General features: G+C 35.2%; 1 protein-coding gene across 2 annotated transcripts; it reads right to left on the bottom strand.

Moving 5' to 3' along the window:
• Nucleotides 1-184: 184 nt before the first annotated feature.
• ankrd10a (ankyrin repeat domain 10a) lies at nucleotides 185-21,436 on the bottom strand. 2 transcript variants are annotated; one of them, XM_052547105.1, is made up of 6 exons: nucleotides 21,081-21,436; nucleotides 18,970-19,122; nucleotides 16,666-16,757; nucleotides 3,840-4,075; nucleotides 3,654-3,740; nucleotides 185-1,094 (listed from the first exon to the last, which is right to left on the bottom strand). In XM_052547105.1, exons 1-6 carry the CDS (start codon nucleotides 21,276-21,278, stop codon nucleotides 712-714), a joined length of 1,149 nt encoding a protein of 382 aa, XP_052403065.1. In that variant the 5' UTR covers nucleotides 21,279-21,436; the 3' UTR covers nucleotides 185-711. The 2 variants fall into 2 exon arrangements, with proteins under 2 accessions (XP_052403065.1, XP_052403066.1); XM_052547106.1 differs by having other exon boundaries at nucleotides 946-1,094; nucleotides 3,468-3,740.
• Between the last annotated feature and the right edge of the window lie 277 nt (nucleotides 21,437-21,713).

Genomic DNA, 21,713 nt, shown 5'->3' with positions numbered 1-21,713 from the left:
TGATAAACTGAGGATCAAAGCCAAAGTGCATTTAAGTAGATGTAGATGTAATAAAAACTGAGAAACTTTACACTTAACTTTCAAAATGAACAGACAAACGTCAACATCTTTACTTAATAAGGACCAACTATACTGTAAAGGAGAACTGTCTTCAGGTGGCAATGAAAGGAGTTTCTGAGTTTATTATTATTCTTTTTTTATTAGAACACTGGGTACAAAGATGAAGGAATGTTATACATCTTAAGCTTTCTTAAGTAAAAAAAAAAAAAAAAACACTTACAGTCATCATGTCAGCTTTGATTCTCAGGGAAAAAAAACTCAATACAACAAAATCATACAAAAGTCTCCTTTTTCAAAAAGCTAGCGTTCATTGGCACAAAACTACAAACTCACAATTAATTCACATAAAAATCAACTCCTTGTACAACTTAACGTTCTAAACATTGCATTAAAGGGGAAAAATAAATGCACCTAGATAACTAAGCTGAGTTCAAACTCATACGTATAATAAAATAAAGTCATTAGCTCAGATACAAAATGCAATACAATTTTCCCCCCTTTGGTAGAAAGATTGTCCTTTTTTATCAAAAACAAATTCCCAAAATCTAAAACAGCCAGCGTTAAGGTGCAAGATAACCCCTCAGTTTAAGGCGGATAGTGCTGCCATCAATGTGACCACTTGTAATCAAATGGACAGAACTCATTTTCACTTTATGATTCATGGAACAGCTGCACAGAACTGAGAACCTCTTGGTCATAGTGCTGCTCTACCTTCACAATCGTACTGGGCTCATGACAGCTACTAGCTTCTTCCAGGTCCTCTGCTGTATCTCCGAAGCCATGGTAGTGTCCATAGTGCAGATGCTCACCAGAGTCAGGCAAGAAGGCACCCCATGCAGGCCGGGGAGATACACAGCTGCTTGGGCTGCCACTGAGGTGTAGTGAGCCGCACATGTCCATTCTTGTCTCAGCTGGAATGGCCTCAACCCCACCGAATCGGGACTGATAGCACTGCCCATTTGAGGCGAAGCTGTTGACAGTGAAACTGTTCTGCTGCCCATGACCATTCCTCAAACCTGTGGCTATGGCTTCATCTGTCATTCAAAACAAGACATGCGTCAGAAAGTGATGAGCAAATGGTCTTGATTACACAAGAACTTGGGCCAGACCAGAGAAACAAAACATTTGTACCCAATACATTCTTGTCGATTGATAAACTAGCATTGCATTTTCAGTATGAGAACTTTTTTGCTCATACTTGAAGTGTACAGTATATCATTTTTTAATGATCTATTATTGCATGTCAACACACAGATTGTACAGTCATGGCCAAAAGTTTTGGCAGCGACACAAATGTTGTGTTGCAAAGTTTGCTGCTTCAGTATTTGTAGATTATTTTTCAAAATTTATGTGGTATACAGAAAAACAATGATACGCATATCCTAAGTTTTTAAGGATTTAATTGGCAAGAAACAAAAAAGAGAAAAAAGGAGTCAATATTTACAGTGTTGATCCTTGTTCTTCATAATCTCTACTATTCACTCTGTCATGCTGAATATTAGCTTGTGGGCCAAATCCTGACTGATGCCAATCGATTCTTGCCTTATTAGTTCTCAGAGTTGATCACAAATTCTGCTTGTCTACTCGCCTTTTAAGGACTGACCACAGGTTACCTATGGGATTGCCATCCGGGGAGTTGCTAAGCCACGGATCCAAAATTTCAATGCAATGATTTTCAAGCTACTTCTTTATCACTTCTCTTGCTTATGGTGCTCCATCATGCTGGGAAATGCAGGGATCATCACCAAATTGCTCATGGACTGTTGGAAGAAATCGCTCTTGCAGGACGCTTTGTTGCCATTTTTTTTTAATCATGGCAGTGTTTTTGGGCAATTTATGAAAAGCAACTTCACACATGGATGGTCTCAGGATAATTCACTGTTGGCACAACACATGACTCTTCGTAGTGTTCACCTTTTCTTCTTCATACAATAGATTTTCCAGATGTTCCAAACAGTCGGAAGATAATTGTCTAGATGTCCCAAACTTTGCACCAGTCTTCTGCTGTTCAATCCTTGTACTTCCTGCAGAATTTCAGTCCGTCTTTGAAGTTTTTCTTGGAGAGAAGTGGCTTCTTTGCTGCCCTTCTTGACACCAGGCCACTGACTAAAAGTCTTGGCCTCACTGTGTGTGCAGATGCTTTCACCCCAACCTGCTGCCATTCCTGAGCAAGCTCTGCACTGCTGGAGACACGATTCTGTAGCTGACTCCTCAGGAGGGAGATGGTCATGGTGCTTGCTGGACACTCTGGGACGTCCTGAAGACTTCTTCACTGCAGTTAAACCTCTCTCCTTGAAGTTCTTGATGAGTCAGGTAATAGTCTATCAGGTGCAATATTCTTTGTAGCAATTTCCTTGCATATGAAGCTATTTTGATGCAAAGCGAAGAACACAATGATTGGAAGTACTTCTTCCCTCCTTTTATAGCAATCAATCTGCTCTTACAAATTACTATGATAGTGATTTCGCCTGACTAGTATTCAAACATACTTTCACATGCTGCTGATATAATTAGTCAATTAATGTCATCTGGTCATTTTGGGTCAGAATCAAAAAAAAAAAAAACAGTGACATTTGTTTCGTTTTTGTTTTTTTGTGAAAAGTAAATTTTTTGGCCAATTAAGTTTTTAGCAATTATTTAAAATGTATCTGACCACTCTACACAATAACCTAGAAACAATGTGAATGAACAACAAAACAGCTTGAGCAGCAAACTTCAAAATTTTGAAAACACAAAATTGATGTCATTGCCAAAACCTTGGCCACGACTGTACTCTTCCAAATGGTCACAAGGGAGTTTAAACACCTAACTGCAACTGATTTTTATTTATTTTTTATCTATAACTACCATCAAATAAAAGTAAAATAGCCTAAAAGATGCTTCAGTTTTCAAATAAAAAAAGATTACACATGCAATCTTTAAATATTTTTTTAAATAGTTTATATAAAAGTATAGAAGCAAAATTAGCTTCAAAAAATATAAACCAATTCATTCATTAATTTCTAAGTAGGAAATCTTAATGAAATATCCTAAAATAAGTTAATGCTTTCATTGTGAAATATATTGCTGGAGGAATCGGAAAACATAACTATTACATACAAGCCAATTGTGCTATATTAAGCCCATAGTAAGCTACTTTTACAAAACTGATTCAGAATAACCCTATACAGATTAAAAGGTTCATGGAAATAGTGCAAAGAAAACTAGCAACTCCCATACATGTATTTCTATATCATTTTATCTTTGCAAGTAGTGCTTTGAAGAAAAAAGTGAAATTCAAATGTCTATTTTTAAGTCAAGTGTGTGCATACTTTGAAAATATTAGATTGCAGAAATTTCACCAGACTGAAAAAATCCAATAAAAATATACTAGCCAAATCATTTGCATTGACAGCATGTTGATAGACCTGGGGAAACTTGTGAATAACCTGGCCCTCATATATAAGCGTAAGAATTTGTCCATAGCCAGGGGCCAGGAACAGAAGTCAAAGATGTGGGCTCCAACGTTTGGGTGGGAGAGGGGTTCCTCAAAGAAACACTGTCCTCATGATGTTCAATGTCAATAGACATTGGTGGAGAAGGTCCAGTCCCACCTGATTGGTTTTCAGCAGTTGATTCCACATTCATACTCTCAAGCTCCTCTCCAATTCCATTGTTTGCCTTCACTGAAAAATTCATGCCTGAATGGAAAACAAGCGATATAGTAAGAAAAATATTTTTTGATGTGTGTTGGTTTTGTGCACAAACACATGATTAAATGCACTACAAAACAGACTTACTCTCAGTTCTTGCTTTTTTCATTTGGTTTGGTTCTGTGCAATCAAGTAATCTTTTTCTACTGGCCATCCCATTCAGAAGTCTGCCGCCCTGGATGTGCGTGTGGTCGGTCCCGTTATGGGCAAATCCATTTATCTGATTTAGCTGGTTGTGTGCATTAGAGAGGAGCTGAGCGCAATCATGGAAGCCTTGAGCATGGGCCAGATCTGCTGCAGTCAAACCATTTGCATTCCTCAAGCTGCACAGCGGGTAAAAAAAAAAAAAAAAAAAAAAATAGATTAGTCAGGTCTGGAATGATCTTATTAGCACTGTTATACTAATGTTAACTATGTTTTTACATTTCAAAAACTTTCCCTTTTATTCTATAAGCTATTTATAGGAAAGGCCCAAAAAGTCGATTTTCCACACACTGCAACAGGAAATAATAAAGTTCTGAAACTTTTGTTTTCTTACAGAAAATGTTTGTGAACAAAATTAAACAATGATACGAGTTTAACACTATTTATCCAACATAGTGCTTTTTTTTGAAGAACTATCATGTTAAAAGTAGAGGCAAAGCAGTTGATCTCCATTTCAAATAGTAGCTTAAACCAGAAATGAATAGTTCATTGGGAAAAAGTATTAGGAAAGGAAAGTTCAGCGCATATTTATCTCCAAATGCAGTGTGTGCACTTATATGAGAATTCAGATATGAACCAACATGCTAAATGGATAAAAAAATATTTGGACCAGATGATTAGTCATGTTACATTCTACATATAGTTTTAATGTCAAATGTTTGCTATTCTGTCAGATGGACATTAGATTACATTCTGTCTGTGTGACAATGATATTCGAAAATACAGAGTCAAAGATTCTATCCATTGAATAGTGCCTTATTAAGAATTATGAAGCTATTGATTCCTTTTTGGAATTTTTATGTTTTAATTAACATTTGGAAAACCACACCCCAAATCAAAAAATATTTGACCATTTTTTTTTTTTTTTTGCAATGTCTGTGCAATATAATGAGAAGGAATAACATTTTGGGTCAGTAGTTGGTTCATTTATGAATTCGGTTTAACCTATCTCCCAGCCTCTCCCTTTGCATTTATAAAATGGTTTTACATGGAAAACAAAGTAAATATACAATATAAAATATATTATAAAATATAAATAAAAATTCAGCTAAAAAACAAAAAAGGTTATAATAGACCTGCATTAACTCATGCCTTCCTAAACATCCCCTTTCTGTCTGATAAAATGTTAAATGCTTCATAGTATTTTTACTAAATATTTTTATCTTCTGGAAATACTCTGACAATGCCAGACAATGCTTAAGGCAAGGAACTCACTGCACTGTAGTTAAGAAAAAAACATTTCCATGCCCTAAGTAGAGATGTCCAAAGTACTGGTACTTTTATAATATCATAATATTATATATGTTATTTTATAAATGTTATTATTATATTCCAAATGGACTAATATATCTAGACATAGACTGACCCGCGGTTTTCAAACACTCCTATGTGCTTCTGTGTTAGCACTCACTGAAGAGCGTGAAGCGATGAACATTAAAGCCAATCACAGTCATATCAGCTGAGTACGAAAACACTATGGCCAATCAGCGCTGGTTAAGAATCTGCTCAACAGTATTCAAATGTTAGTGGGAAATTGACGTTTTTAAATTTGCTGGTACTCAAGTCGGTACTTTTGACAACACTAGTACCTTGGCTGGTTTAGACCTGAAATCGACAAATTAATGTAACACTAAAGGCACCAGTAGATGGCAACATGTCCGTGTCTTAATGAGTGAGTCATTGAATCATTCATTCAAACGATTCGTTCAAATTTCCCATTTTTTTATTTTATTATTTTTTTCAAAATGAGTGACATACTTGATAATGTCACCTTGCATTAGAGCTGTGCAATTAATCGCATTCAATTGTCATGCATATTTCGTTAGTAAAACCAGTCATATTAGCAGTAAATCTCCATCACCTGCTTTCAGATTGAGCGGCATTAATTATGATGAATGATGGAGATTTACTACTAATCACAGGACTGGCTTTACTGACTAGATGCACATGACAATCGGATACGATTAATTGCACAGCCCTGCCTTGCATATCACTAAAACAACAATTTAAATATCGCAGACAATAATAATCACACAATAATGTTGTTTTTAATCTTTATAGAAATAAACTGCATATTAAAAGATAGCAAATTTTCAAATACGAACTTCATTGTTTTCTGATTTGTGAGCACCAGGTCACCAATAGTATTATAGCAGTATTTAATAATAGTATTTGTTATTTCTGAGTGTTTGTGATGGTGATTTTAGTGCAGGTTACATTGTTACACCATTAGATGACGACATTTGTGCCTACAGTTAAATTACAGCAGATTACATTAATCCAAAATGTAGAATTTGTTCAAATATAACTGCTTTCTATCTACAACTTCAAGTTACGCCTTTAAAATACATTACAAAATAAATAAATAAATACATAAATTAGATGCATTTAATAGCAAACACATAGTGATGACATACTCTACACTAAATCCAATGGTTAAACTCTAAGCACATAGAATAAAGTTCTTAATAAAGATGGTATTATAGCACAAAAAGACACATTGCTACAAATAATTGTCTGGCATTGAAAAAGAGGTCCTACATTGTTTGCTCTAGGAAGCATTTAACTTTTTATAAATGTTTTACTTTGTAATCCTAATACAGTTTACTACTTTTGCAAGTGTACTCTTATTCAAGTTGATTACTGTCAGATCAGCATTTATTATTGAGCCTCCCCTTATTCTTGTTAGTTGAGAACAAATAAGTAAACAAATATTGCAGGATAAGTAATAAGACAGTGCTGACTAGGCAAAGCATGCAGGTCTAAATGCTATCATGACTGTTCTCCTAGAATCAAAACCAATCACCACAAGAAATACCTCGACAGATTGCCAGTGTGTAGATACTCAAGGAAGCGATAGTGTGAACACTCAATGTAAGGGTGTTCGCTGAAGAACGTGTGGCAGCAGTTTTTGGAATGCTTCCCCCCCTTTTCTGGGCTTTACTTGAGAAAATCAAGTCATGTTCAAATTCAACCGCTGCAAAACATTGAGATGTGTAGGGATTTTCCTTCTCTGTAATGGTTCACAATGGATCTTCAATATAATTTTTTTAAAACATGCTACTTTAATCAGAAAGGTCACAGATGATTTCAAACAAACGATCAAGTACACATCTAAGATGCATAAAAAAGCAGACATTCATCAATCTTATTTATATAAAGTTTTGACACATCCTTTCTTTTTAAAGTGTCCTTTGTTCTCGGGCTCTATTCCCTAACCAGCTTCCTTAAAGTCAGATTATCTGCAGATCAGGTTTTTAAAATAATAAATTCTAAGGAATTTGGTTCATCTATCTGGCTTTCTGAACTTTGAAAATTGTATTACACGTTGCAGAGACAGTGTTCAGAAGGTTTACTTCTAAACCATTAGACAAAAAACATTACATACTAAAACGGTTTTAGTAATGAAACCTGCAATAGCATTCTTGAAAATGTTTTAGCCTATTCCAACTAATCAATTCAATCAGAACGAAACTATTTTAGTATCAATTTGGTAAAATCAATGTATTATTATTTGCTACAGTTTAATGGTGTTTAAATTTGATCACTTGAGACTTGTTTAATACATTGACAGCCCATAGCGTAGTGAGAACACATTTTGATATAACAGCTTAAAAAAGGTTTTTGTTTTTTGAAACGTGTCATTGACTTTAGCTGATGTTAAAATATGACTTTCAACAAAATGAAACACTGCTGTAATGCTACATATTGAGAGAATGGACTCAACTACAGGGAAGAAAAATATAGTCTAACAAGCTTTACTGATGGTTATAATTACAGTTTCCACAATATAGGTCTCATTTAGTGTTTCAATTGAGATTATAGTAAGTTTTAAGGAACTGGGTCGTTTTAATTATATAATTAAACAAGGAAATCAATATCAGTCTGAATGTTGCATATTAACAAATGTGTCCACAATCTGACAGATATTCGAAGAATGTTTGATTTTATGTTTTTCAGAAAACATGTATGAACATACAGATGTTTTGGAAAAAATAACTAAAGACGATTAATCAGTAACTCAGCTTTACAAGTTCATAACATGTTCATTTAAAAGATTATGTGTACCTATAAAAAGCAGTGCTTCAGTTTTACCACAAACTACATTTTAAGTTTAATTTTATGGTTGGCCTTTATGAGAAAACTTGAGACATATGCCAAACCATTTTCACACCAACTTGCCATGTATATCTAACACTGATCCAACTAAATTTGGGAAAAAGAGAATCACCATAACACTCAGTCTGGTCTAGAGATACTTCAGACACTGCAAACATGTCTGAGAAAATGATTTCAATATAAACTATATACAAATTAGAGAACTTTTCACAACAAAGTGATATTTTCCTGTTTATTACTAATGTTTTGCAGATTGTTAATGCAAGTTGGTGATCTTTTTGTGGCATGTGCTAGTTTATAATGACTGTTGTGGCTACGAACAGTTTAAGATTTTGTGTGTGGTATTACCTGATTAAAAGAAAATTGTAAGACTTATTTAGCTGGTGCTAGTTGATGATACAAAAACTCTAATGTTCAGTTTTCAGCTTATTTGAAAACAGAATGGTCAAATCAAAAACATTTCACCAAGTTCCTGGCTAAAATTTTTTATTTTGGTAATATTTTTAAGAATAAAGACGAACATAAATAGTGATGAACAGCAAAATATTAAATGTTGTGGATGAACATTTACTCAGCAATCCACAATTTTGTAGAGGGGGTCAAAATGACAACATTGATGGTACAGGTAAACTGGTAAGTGTTGATTGCTGTTGATTTGCACACCTAGAACTTAGTATAAGTATTAAAGATATTTTAATATCCTTTTAGATTTTGGCTCTAAAACTTTTCTTTTGGTATGTTACTTTTTAAGGGCCTAAAATTCTTTTTCCAAAGTTTGCATGCATGTAAATCAAGAAGTGTTAAAAACATCTCAATAGGTTTCGAATGTTACATTTATTTTGGAATCTTAATTTTTTTAGGGTCTATATGGCTCAATTCCATAGATATGGGGAATGTGGCTCCATGTCCAAACTGTTGAAATTTATAAATTTTTAATTGTCTAAATGCAAATGTGGGTCACTTTGCATTCAGCTGTTACTTACTGCATTTAAAGGGGCATAAGAATAAATACATGTATATAAAATGTAGTTTGTTTAAAATCTAGTTGTTGTAGCTTAAATAAATTATATTTTTACTTACCACTAAACTGGTTCTAAATGAAATTTAAATGAAAATAGTAAAAATTAAAATGTTTCCCCTCTACCAAACTGTGAATTCACTCAAATAGACAACCATGAAATTTAATATTTTGACTTTCTCCTTCATTTACTATTTCTTTCACCAGTAAAAAATTACCAATATCATTATTTTTCTTAGGCAAGACCTCTTATTGAGTTGACACAGAATGAACCAAAAGGCATTCGAGACAATCCAATAAACAATATATGTCATTAAACACACAAAAACACAAGGCAACATGCTTTTAAGGTTACATACAAAACTACTTAAAACAAATGCACAATTACTCAACCATCTACCAATTTTGGTACTCACATGAGCACCAAGATTATGAGCAAAAATAATTGATTTATTATTTAAATAGCAAAGACCTGTATTTCTAAGAAGTCTTTTGTAATCCTGCACAGAAAATTGGAGGATCTCCATCTTGCATTTCAACATACTGTCTAGTTAAGACAAAAGAGATTTCATTTAACAGAAGAAAAAAAAAAAATGAAATTAATGGATGCAGGGCTCAACAATAAAGACTGCTTGATTGCCCTGTGCCAGCATGAAAGACACTCAGGACAGGTGACTGATAACTGCTGGGTCGTAACAAAATATATCATTTGCACTTGTTTTTAAGCCTTGCCATTTTTTTTGCTATTTTAAACCATTTTAGCAGAAGAAGACACTGAATGGTGTACTCCTGTATAGTTTTCTGCACACACCTGGGGCACAGAGACAGAGAGCTGTAACCGTGTAAACACCAATTTGTGTTTTGCATCTTCTTGCACTTAAATACAAACATACATACAAAATTATGCAAAAATACCCATCTTGGGAAAGATGTCATTATATGTGACCCATGACCACAAAACCAGTCTTAACTCGCTGGGGTATATTTTTAGCAATAACCAAAAAAACATTGTATGGGTCAAAATTATTGATTTTTCTTTTATGTCAAAAATAATTTGGATATTAAGTAAAGATCATGTTCCATGACAATATTTTGTAAATTTCCTACCATAAATATATCAAAACTTAATCGTAATATACATTGCTAAGAACTTCATTTGGACAATTTTAAAAAGGGTGATTGTCTCAGTATTTAGATTTTATTTGCACCCTCATATTCCAGATTTTCAAATAGTTTATAGTTTATACAATATAGTTTACATAATTACACTGTGTTATGTAAACTTTCAAGTGGATGCAATAGTTCAACTAAGCAACTTTAGTAAACAGTACTTAAGAGCATCTAGTTTGTTGGATTAAAGGTCTTTTCCACTTAGATATATATATTCCACTTAGATATATTTTTATTTAGTTGTTATACTTACTAGGTTTTATTTAGTTGCAGCTACTTTCAAGGCAAATAAAACAATTAACTTACTTTTGAGTGAAACTTACTTAAATTCAAGTAGCCACAAAGGAACCAAGGACATTAATAAACCAGTGAGAGGCAACAATGCACTAATATTGCTGCGTTTCCACCGCAGGAACTTTACCCAGGAACAAGGGACTTTGGCTTGGTACTCGGTGTGTTTCCAGGGCCTGAATTTCGTTTTTTAAACTGGGGGGGAATTCCCCCCTTACTTGGGTCACATGGGGGGGATCTAAAGATTATGGGGGGGAGAATAACTTTTGATGCATCGGTCTAATTTAATCATGTTCATTTATTAATATCTACAGATTTGTATGCATGAATTGTGCATTTCCAGTTCTCAAATCAGTAAAAAAAAAAAAAAAAAAAACCTTTATACAAAATACATCATGCTCTTCAAATTGACATTAAGACCTCTGTTTAAACTAGGCCTATGCTATATATTAATGTCTATTTCAGTTCATGTGTTTCAGTTCAGTTCAATTCTTTGCCTTTTTTTTTTTACTTTTGATATTGATATCGTAAATTGATAACAAGAACTCAGTTTAAACTATAAGTATTTATGTCTTTCATACATTTCAGTTCTATTTCAGTCATTTTTTTTTCATTTCTTTTTTTCATGTGACTTATTCTAAGTTTCTCAACTGTCTCCTCATCTTCATTTCTTTCCATTTGATGATGGCTCTGTTGAAGTCAAACTGCTCAAGGGAAGGTCCAAGCTCTGAAATGATCATTAGATTTGTGAGACTTGTATTATTCAGTGAATTTCTGAATTTAGTTTTGATCCTGTTTTGTGTGCTGAATCCACGTTCACACGACACACTCGCTACTGGTATGACCATGGCTGTCTGAATGAGTTTCTCCATTTCAGTGAAAACTTTTTACTTTGGATCGTGATCTGCATCATCCGAACTTGTCTTTCGCTTCAGCCAACGGTCCATATTTAAACTACTACGCTAACCAAACAATTCATTGTCTGTGGCCGTGTTTGTGCGCGCGGGAAATATGCTGCGCATAATGAATAGAAAACAAGGGGAAACGCGCAGTCACATGCTCAAACAAGTGGAAAGCTCGGGCGCGCGCGCCGCAGTCTCATTTCCACAAGCGCTTGCACTCTCGTGGCGTCTGTCGTTGCCATGCAACCAACTGCGCTCTCCATGATGACAAGAAGGATCAGCAAAATATGAATTGATTTCTAGCCCTTGCGTTAACTTTATTACTAGATATATTTATAGATATATTTATGGAGATGAAAAATAATAAAGGCGCCCTGTACAGCTATGATCAGCTGTTCGGCCGAGCATTCAATGTTGTGACGCTGTAAGCTGATCAGTTGGTTCATTGCTGCCGCGCTCTATCACTCGCATAAAGAGCAAAATGTTTTTTAATGTTTCCGTTTCGTTATTACAACGACAATTTGGAAGCGGATAATTTCTTCACAAACAGCTCATTTTGACTCAAAATGTTAGAATGCTGCACCTACACTTGATAGTGTGAGTAAGATCAGCACAACGCAGACCGCTGCATTGACAGCGTGAAACATGATCTGTCTACAGCAGCCAGGGCTCCGCCGTTTACTGTCTATGAGCTCAGCGCTGAGACAGAAAATGCCGGTCCAGCGCTGATTGAGGAATTAAATTCGAAAATAAAAGACAATTTGACGAGACAATTTGACATATTGTTTCTCGCATCTGTGAATTTATTTTTTAATCAATTGCTCTGAGATGAAGCAAATATATTTGTGCGGGAATTTCTCGCACTATAAAAGCTAACCTTGCGGGAATGGTTTAAATTATGCGCAATCCCCGCATTCCCGCACCGAAATTCAAGCCCTGGTTTCCATGTTTCCAAAAATGCCCCTCAGAAAGTCCCTGCTGGCGAGGTAGTACTTTTTCAAAGTTCTGGGACTTTCAGGGGCGGAACTTGGGCGCTAAACATGCTGATTGGTTGAGTTTCACCATTTCACCATTTATTCGGATCATTTTCAAAATATTACTGTTATTGGGTCATGAAATGTAATTTTAAAAGAACTCAAATATGTGGTTTATTTATAAAGACAGAGCCTATTTAAAAATGTGTTTCACCGATCCCGGAGACGATGAGCTCCACTCGATCAACGGGAGCTCAGTCCTCATGTATCAGCCGAGAGCAGCCTCACCTCGGCTAGACCTTATAATGTGTGCCGCTGGCTCTGATGTCTCTTTAGTGGTTAACATTAAATATAATTCGTTTTGGGTAAATCTAACAGGTTATCTTTGGTCTGTATTCAATTTATCTATATGTTAAAATGAAAATAAAAAAAGGCAAATATATATAATATCGTTTCATTGCAATGGCTGTATATATACACATATCCCTGAACTAAGTAAATTTCTGCAGCTGTTATTATGTTTAAATGAAAATGAAAGGAGGCAGTGGTATTTGATATCCTATTTCATTTTATTGTAAATATACAGAGAGGAAAATTGCATTAGCCATGGTCAGCTGACTGAATTTATGAAGTACGCTGCAGTTTGCAGAATTACTGGATTCGCGTCGTCGCGGACATCACACTCCAGAGTCGAATGCACAAAGTCTGAAAAAGTTCCTGGTACAAATGTTCCGGGTACTTTCGGTGGAAACGTGGCATATGTTGCTAATGTGCAACATAACAACAGAAGAAGAAAAGAAAACGAGTCTTAACAGACTTTTCACTCATTTCCTCCATGTCTGCAGTAGGGCTGTCCCTTTTAGTTCGAAAATCAATTGCACAATCGATCGGACCAACCAAAAAAAGTTTCAAAAATGAAAATAGGGAATCGATTTTAACCAAATATGTACACTATTAATTTTACAGTTAATCTTTAAATTTAAGGCCAGTTCTGTGTAGTTTCAAACCCAATTTAAAAACAAAAGCTAAATGCTGATGTCTGTAACATCTATGTTTGTATTGAATGTAGGGTGCTTATTGTGCAGTTACTGCTGTTAATTTCAGATGGTTGCAGTTATTGTTTTCAATAGCCAAAAGCCAGTTTGGCCTATTAAATACCAAATAAACATCTTGTTTATGCACACTTTCCTTCTTTCTTGTTTGTTGCTTAAAGAAAAAAAAAAATCGTAAAAAAAAATCGTATCAGAATCGGCCAGTTTGTTTGTAAAAAATCGGTATCGGAATCGGACATGAAAAATCCTGATCGGTGCATCCCTAAAAAGGACCATTTCAAGCTGACAGCGACCGGTAATACCACCACCTTGCGCAGCTGTACCTGAGTGTCCCTGGTACATCAGTGCGGTCGGAGCGCGTCTTCTCAACAGCTACATACAGTGAATAAAAAAAAAACTCTGCTCTGGACCCCGAAATGTTGATCGACTTGTTGTCCTGTCCAATAAATTTGTAATGGTCCTAGCCTTTTGGTGCATTTCCTTATGCGGGCCTAGTACCGCCTAGCCTAAGTGTCGGTTACGTTCAATAAAAAAAAAAAAAAAAAAAAAAAACATTGGCCTGTTCTCAAGTCCATTTAAAGTTAAATTATTTTGAACAGTTGTTTGAAATGGTTTTAATCATTATTTAAAATAATCTTTTCAAGATTTTTGAATTGCCTAAATCATAAATGCAGCCGGGTTGAAGCCTGCAGTGATGTTTATCTTTTGTTATGGCAGCCGTCCCCTCTGCATATATATTTTTTCGAGAATGTTGCACTCCTGTTGCTGTTCTGCATGAAACTTCATGCCAATAAATAAGAAATATTGCTGACTTGTGTGTTTCCAGCACTGTCTTTGCATTCGTCTGTTATTTGATGTTGAAAAAGGAAACTTTTTTTTTTGACTTGGAAAATCGATTTTACAATTGATTCAATGAACACTTATGTCTTAAAATTGAAAAATCGAATTGTTTCACTAGTTGCATTCACTCGTCTCCCAAAGTCATGTTGAATGTTGAATTTTCAATAAAACTGAAATATCTGAGAGATCACATAAGCTGACTTCATAAATGGATGTTGATTTTCCTTGAGTTTTTTGACTCACCATTACACTGATTAGTGTTCTATTTGTTGGGCACTTGGAACTTTGTTCGTATATTTATAATTTTCTTTGTTAGGGTTAGGGTTATTTGATTTAAAGGGAGGAAAAGTAATACATAGATTGCTTTTACAAAGAGATATATCTTTAAATTATCTGTGTATTGTTTTGTGGTTATAAGTGATCTTTTACAATTTCATTGTTTTTCATTAATTTTTCATGAGAAGCTTTTTATTAGGTTGACATAGTCCTTTCATATTTGTGGTAATGTGCTTAAGTCACCGACTTCAACATACAGCATGGAAATCACATAAATTGTAACAATTAAATTTCATTTATTTTTACTGACACAAGACAGCAAATAAAATTGGTAAATAAAAACAACTGTAAAACAAAGCAATTGCATAATTGATTCATGCCGCAATGCACTCTGGGAGTCAGTAATTCTGATTAGTAATGTTCCTCAGATCACAGATTCAATTAAGTTAAGAAAACTTAAATGGCTTAAGTAAATTTAACTTAAAACAAGTAAAGAATACTTTTAATATATTAGCAGAAATTTTAATTACACTAATTTAACAATAAAGTTAAGATTACTTAATTGAATTAAGGCAACAAGTTTGCACAACTGAATTAAGTAAACTCAACACATAACTTTTTTTACAATGTATGCAATGATTTTATATTTGATTATTCAATTTCTCTTGCTAAACACTATTGTTGGACCTACCTGAAAACCTTTATTATAAAGCTTTTTTTTTATTATTCAATTTAAACATTTGTTCTTTTGTATTTATTTGTGCTAACTTGTTTATTAATTTCTGTTTTATTATTCGGTGTTCAGTGTCTTCAATAATGTTTTTAACTTGATCTCCTAGGCTGTTAAGTTTTAAATGTTGTATTGAAATAAGAATCTAGAATTGTGAAATTAAACTGACATCTAAAATGTTAGTGTCACAATAAGCTTATTTATCAGCATACAAGGTTACACGGGTCAAAAACAATGAAAACAATAACTTATTTTTTATTTTTTTTTGTGGCAGAGCAGGTAAAAATGTAAACCACATGGTGACCAGGCCAGTAGAAATAAAGTCTTTAACGTTGAGCCCTGGGATGTTTTAATTCTCATTCTATGTTTTTTTTTTTTTTTTGAGACCTCAGATCTGCTGGGGGGTGGGGGGCATTAGGAAATGTGCATTTGTTTTGTTTGAATTTCATCTTAACCTCATATGGAACCACTAAACACAAAATTCACCTTTAAGCTAAATGATGACAACAGGTTTAGATAAACACGTTCATTGGATGAAGAAAAACTCCACTAAAAGAGCTCTGCTAGCCTACACAGAGCAGGACGTTTAAAGTGACAGTTCTCCCAAAAATACAAATTTAACACTCTTTACATTTGAATACATTTATATGTGAATAAAAGCATACATTTAAGTCTTTGTTTACTAAATCTGTTTATGAGTAAATAAAAGCCTAAGTTAAACCTCTCCATTCATATGGATTACATCTTTTTGATTCATCAAAGTCTTAATATCTATATTTTCATTTGTACTTCAAAAATTAACAAAAGTCTAGAAATTTGGAACAATTTAAGGATGGAGTATCACTTTAACAGAGTTAATTAAACAAAATAAAAAAAGTAATTATACACTACAATTTGCAGTTGTTATTAGAACTAAAATAAAAGAGCTTAAACATTTATTCTGCAAGTGCTAAAATTATTATTAGTAAAGTGCCTGTACTACAGGGGTGATAGGATTACCAACTGTATGTAAAATAATTCTTGCACTAATATTTTCAATTTACATTCTTCAGACTGTAGAAAGACAAATTACCTTTTTTGAATAAATTAACAACACATTTTCCAAGGACTTAAAGCTTTTTTGAGCCACATCAAAATTTAATGTAAACTACGTATTATTGCTTTCTAGTTGTATTCCTTCTGGTTTCCTGAGATTGTCAAATTCAAAATGAAGGCTTTATGGCAGAGCTTTTTTATTTGTGGAGATTCTCTTTCACACTGTGATGTCACAAAATCACATAATAATGCATTTGGAAAAAATAAATAAAACAGCAAAAAACAGTAAGACAGTGACTTACTCCGGTTTGGCTCCCTGGATTAACAAGACATTAATGCACTCCACGTTACCGGCCCGTGCTGCTTTGTGAATGGGTGCTTCACCCACATAATCCTGAAAAAGAGAAAAATGCACATTTTAATAGGCTTCCACAACATCACTAACAGTTCTTCACACTAAAAATGCTGACAAAATTCTAGACATCAATTCTTTAATTTATCAACATTTTTAACAACCGTCAGCATGTGCAAATCTATAAAAGCTATTTCTGCATCTCTGGTTGGTATCAATCTGAAGAAAGGAATCTAAACAAACACTCCTCGTGAGTCATAGTGAAGACTTTGAACTCTTCACCCTAACACAACAGCTCCCCCTAAAGGTTGTAAACTGAAGCACAAAGGATAATTTGCCATTAAATAACCCAGATAATACCACAAAAAGTAGGTCAAACCACAATTACTGCAGAGGCAGTCATACAACAGGGATAACTCTCACTCACTTCCTGTCAAATAATACAGAATGGATTTGTTTATGAGCATTATTCCCCTCAGTGTCTGTGCTTGTTTGTGTTTGAGTGAACATATCATACTTGATAATGGCCATTTTTAATCAACAAATATTCAAGTAATTGCAAGTCAAGCAGCCTGTTTAGGGATGCCAGACAGATTAGCTTTTTACTTAAATAGGCCGATGAGAATAATGACTGTCTACAGAGTACTCTCAACTTGGCTTATCACATTTTGTGTTGTACAACACCCAACTTTACTTTACTTTTTAAGACTTAAGAATCACTTTCAGCACGAACTTTGGAGAAATAATGGTGAAAAAAGAAAAAAAAGATCGTTACAACTTTAGCTTGGAAACATGGACTAAGGGTGTAAGACAACAGACCTAATCCAACAGTTAATAAAAGGCACATTCTGAAGGGTTTGGGAATGACTGCTTTGATGGCAATGGCATGGCATCTTTTTTTTAATTACTCCAGTTTCTCAAAGTGAAGAGTAAAACTGTACACAGCATTATAGTTAGGTTCGGTCCTCAAGAAAAACTGGTCAAGCAAGAGAACTGAGATTTTTAGAACATTAGTAGGACTTTTCATTTTGTCACTTCAATTGTCTTCTTGTCTTCATCTGTTATTAAGGGGTAAATATCCTCCAATGCCCTTTGGGCTAAATCACAGACTACAGTGCTCAACCTTGAAGACAGACGTCACCATTCAAAGATCTGTCCATCACAGACAGGATCATCCCTGACAATAGGATCAGTTTGGCAGAGATTTGTGCACCAGGACATTGGAGATAGGATAGAGAATTGAAGGAAGTGGAAACAGGGATGATAAGTTAGGGCAAATGATAAGACTTTGAGCCACTTCCTGAAAGATAAATTGCATTAAAGGGCTCATAGATTAATTACCTGACTCAAGAAGAAGACGGTAACATATGCCATGCCATGGTGAAATAAAAGACCTTTAATGCTGAACATTTCACTTCATTATTGAGGGACTGTGCTCTTGCAAAATAAATCACAAAGCTGATATCACCCCTATAAATGAAACATTCTCAACTCAATGAGCTAAAAATTACCAACATGATCAAAACTTGGCTGAAAAAACCTGTTGCACATAATCTACTACACAATGTGTTATCTGATTAGTCTATTATTTTTAGGAAGTAGAAGGCCTGTTAGTATAATTGTAAAACGTCTACCTTCAGGTTGCGGTTCATGTGTATTTCTGCTGTGAAATCATTACAGATTTTTATAAACTAAACATTTTTTATATTATTATTAATATTTCAAGATGAACTCTTACTAGACTGAAAAAAACAGTGTTTTTTCCATATATGTTTTTTTTTTTATTATGTTTATCCATCAGGCTCTTGAGGAGAGTTTTTGTCATTCTGTCAATCATTGTGGTATTGCACTGCATTACATGCTTCAAAACTACGGTACACAGCTTTGATCATAAAACTAAGCATTTAATATCTTAAGACATATTGGTGATACAGAGTGTCAACTAATAAGTATATTATTCTATGCAAGTAGTCTGCTATACTGTTATCAAGATCTAACTGATATACATGACAAGCAATCAAAATGTAATAAATTATCAGTATCTGCAGCAAATTGCTTATTTTTGCTCAGTTTGGGCCTCAAATAAAATTGAGCTGTGTTTTTTCTCCTTATTGTCTCTACCTCATACTATGTGCCACAAAAGCCTGATATGACATTTTTCTGATTATTAATTCATGCCAGGCTTGAGAGGGTTAATAAAGTCATAAGACATCACAAATAATATAACATTATCAAGTTCTGTATGTGGACCCACCTGTCTGTTTATTTCAGCCCCTGTATGTAAGAGCCACAGCAGGCATTCTGGATGTCCTCCAAATGCAGCAATGTGAGCCGGAGTCTGGGCAAACCGTGTGGTCAATGCATTCACTTCACATCCCACCTGCACCAGCCTCATAACACACTCCAGCTGTTTTGTGACAAAGAGAAAAATAAAATCAACAAACTAGTGACACGATTTTCCACCAGTGCCTGGTTTCACCCACTACAAAAATGTGAAATCATGTTCATCAAAACAGGCAACCATCAATTATTCCACAACTTGGGTGATAAGAGGTAAGTGTACTTCAGCTCAAGCTGAGGTTTACAGCTGCAGACTTCACACACAATGGTGAAGTCGAATAATTTGAGACGGACTACCAATCTCCCTGACTTGCTATTTGAGTCTCATGTTCCCGGCTCTACTGTAAGGTACCCGCAGCTGTGCTGCATTTTCAATATGAAACATCACGGGGCAATTCATTACCCTGTTCTTTGACTCTGTTCTCTCTGACATTAAACAGACTCTGGAAATGCACCAATTCTCTCAAACACTTTCAAATTCTATCACCTTTGTTTGGCTGTTTGAAATTGCTTCATATTCAAAACATTTCTGTAAAATGTGTGAAATCAGCAGATGTTAGGAGCAGAAACACGATGCGCTCGATGTATGCATGTACACATGGTTCCATTTTTACCAGATTATAAAATGCGTAAACAAGAGTCAAAGAGTCACAGGAATTAAGTGTAGTGAAATGTAGAATGGTCAAGACAATGAAAAACAAACTAATAAAACATAGTAATAAAACATAGAAATTTACTAAAGCAGAGAAATTTGAACCAGTGATAAAATTTGTTCAAGTGTGGAAAACATGGCACATTTCACAGGAGCAGTTCTTCGCTCAGAGGCTTTCTCTGGAAACTTCCATTAGGAATAATGCTAAAAATAGTTACAAGCCACTGAAGCTTTTCCATTTTTCCATAATGAATGCTGGCACTGAGACATAATGAGGTCATGTGTTGAAATAATATCAGTAGTAATTGTTCACACAAGACACAAAGCTTACATTTTCATCCTTGAATGGGCACAGATGTACAAATTCAACAAAACTGTCAATAATCTTGTGTTAAATAAAATTACACAAACATGACCATCAAATGTGTAGAATTTCTGTCAACAGCATGTCAAAACTCCACTCTGCAGTAAAAGTTGTTGATAAACTCATTGAGGTTTACATGCATTTCTAAACTAGAATAGAAATGATCTGATGAAACTTTAGGCACAATATCAAGCATTTTTATAAATGTCTTCGCTTAGCTTATCCTTATCCATTGAACACGGTGTACTTCAATTCCCCAAGACCATGTTTTAATTCCTGTCGAATGTTAAATATGGTGCTACCCTGACTAACAGACAGTAATGTAACAACACCAAACGTTTTAACATTAAACAAGAGGAAGGTTTAGATTTTAAATTCGCAGTTTTGGCGCGAGGTGTTTTATTGGTCTTCGCCCAGCCAATGAATGAAAAGCTGCGTGCTGGCGCCTGATGTTGCTGCTTCGCTGGCTGCGGTCCATGCAACTTGATTATTCCAAGTAATGTGATCCAGAAACAAAGAAGCAATCAGTAACGGCCATACTCGGCTTGATTTCCTTTATCCAGCTTAACTTCCGATGTTTATCAGTTACTACATACACGTTAAAACAATCAAGAATGGATAAGATAGACAACGCATGCCACTGACGCTGTATTCTGCTCATCTCAGAAATCATAATGCTTTCAGTTCAAACATGCATTAAGTGATTAATCTCTACTCTTACCCAGCAGCATGCGAGTTTGCACGCAGCCACTGAGAATGATATGACCTGTTTTCTGCCGATGGCCTTATCGTCTAGGCGATAACGGCAACCCATTTCATATTGATGTAGTATTTGAGTTTTCCTCGCATGTGCACACGCTGTAAGTTCAGTTATTGATGACAGCACACCTAACTAATGGTGTTACGCGCGCGTTATTCCTACTCCAGTCCACATCCACGCCTCTATCTCCGGAAGAGAAAGAACTGAGAAATAAAGCATAACTATATGCAAACAATGTATTTCTATTACCTTCCCGAAGTGTGCTGCCCAGTGAATAGGGGTCCAGCCGTAAAACGAGTCCTCGGCAGCCAGGTCTGCCCGGTTAGAGGAGCGCTGGAGCAGCGAGCAAAGCGCGCCGACGTCTCCATCCCTGCACGCGCGATGAAGCGGGTAACGCAGGCTCAGCACCTCGTCGTTGGAGAAACCGGGCTCCAGTCCTACAGACATGGTTCAACAGTTCTGCAGCGTCGTGGAAAACATAAATTACTTGGCTTGAAAGTCCCAGGGTGTGCAAGGCGGTGCGTGCTCAGACAACACCTACCACAAACACAAAGAAGGCACAGACTGAACACTGACAGAGCGCTCCGCTCACTCTCTCGAAGTGTAACTTGAGTGGCTATTTGGAAATCCCGTGCTGGATCACTGCTGGGGCTCTGGAACAGGTTTAGCTGAGGCTGGGGCACAGAGAACGTGGTGACGTACAGAAAACCCGCCATGGATTTTCACCAAGCGGGACCAGGAACTATGCAGAACTATCAGGCCAGTCCATGATTTAAATCACATAATGATTTAATTTATTTAAAAGATTAAAGCTATCTATCTATCTATCTATCTATCTATCTATCTATCTATCTATCTATCTATCTATCTATCTATCTATCT

This window comes from Carassius gibelio, chromosome B1, assembly GCF_023724105.1.
Source record: "Carassius gibelio isolate Cgi1373 ecotype wild population from Czech Republic chromosome B1, carGib1.2-hapl.c, whole genome shotgun sequence".
Lineage (NCBI taxonomy): Eukaryota > Metazoa > Chordata > Actinopteri > Cypriniformes > Cyprinidae > Carassius > Carassius gibelio.
This window is presented reverse-complemented; position numbering and strand designations above follow the sequence as displayed.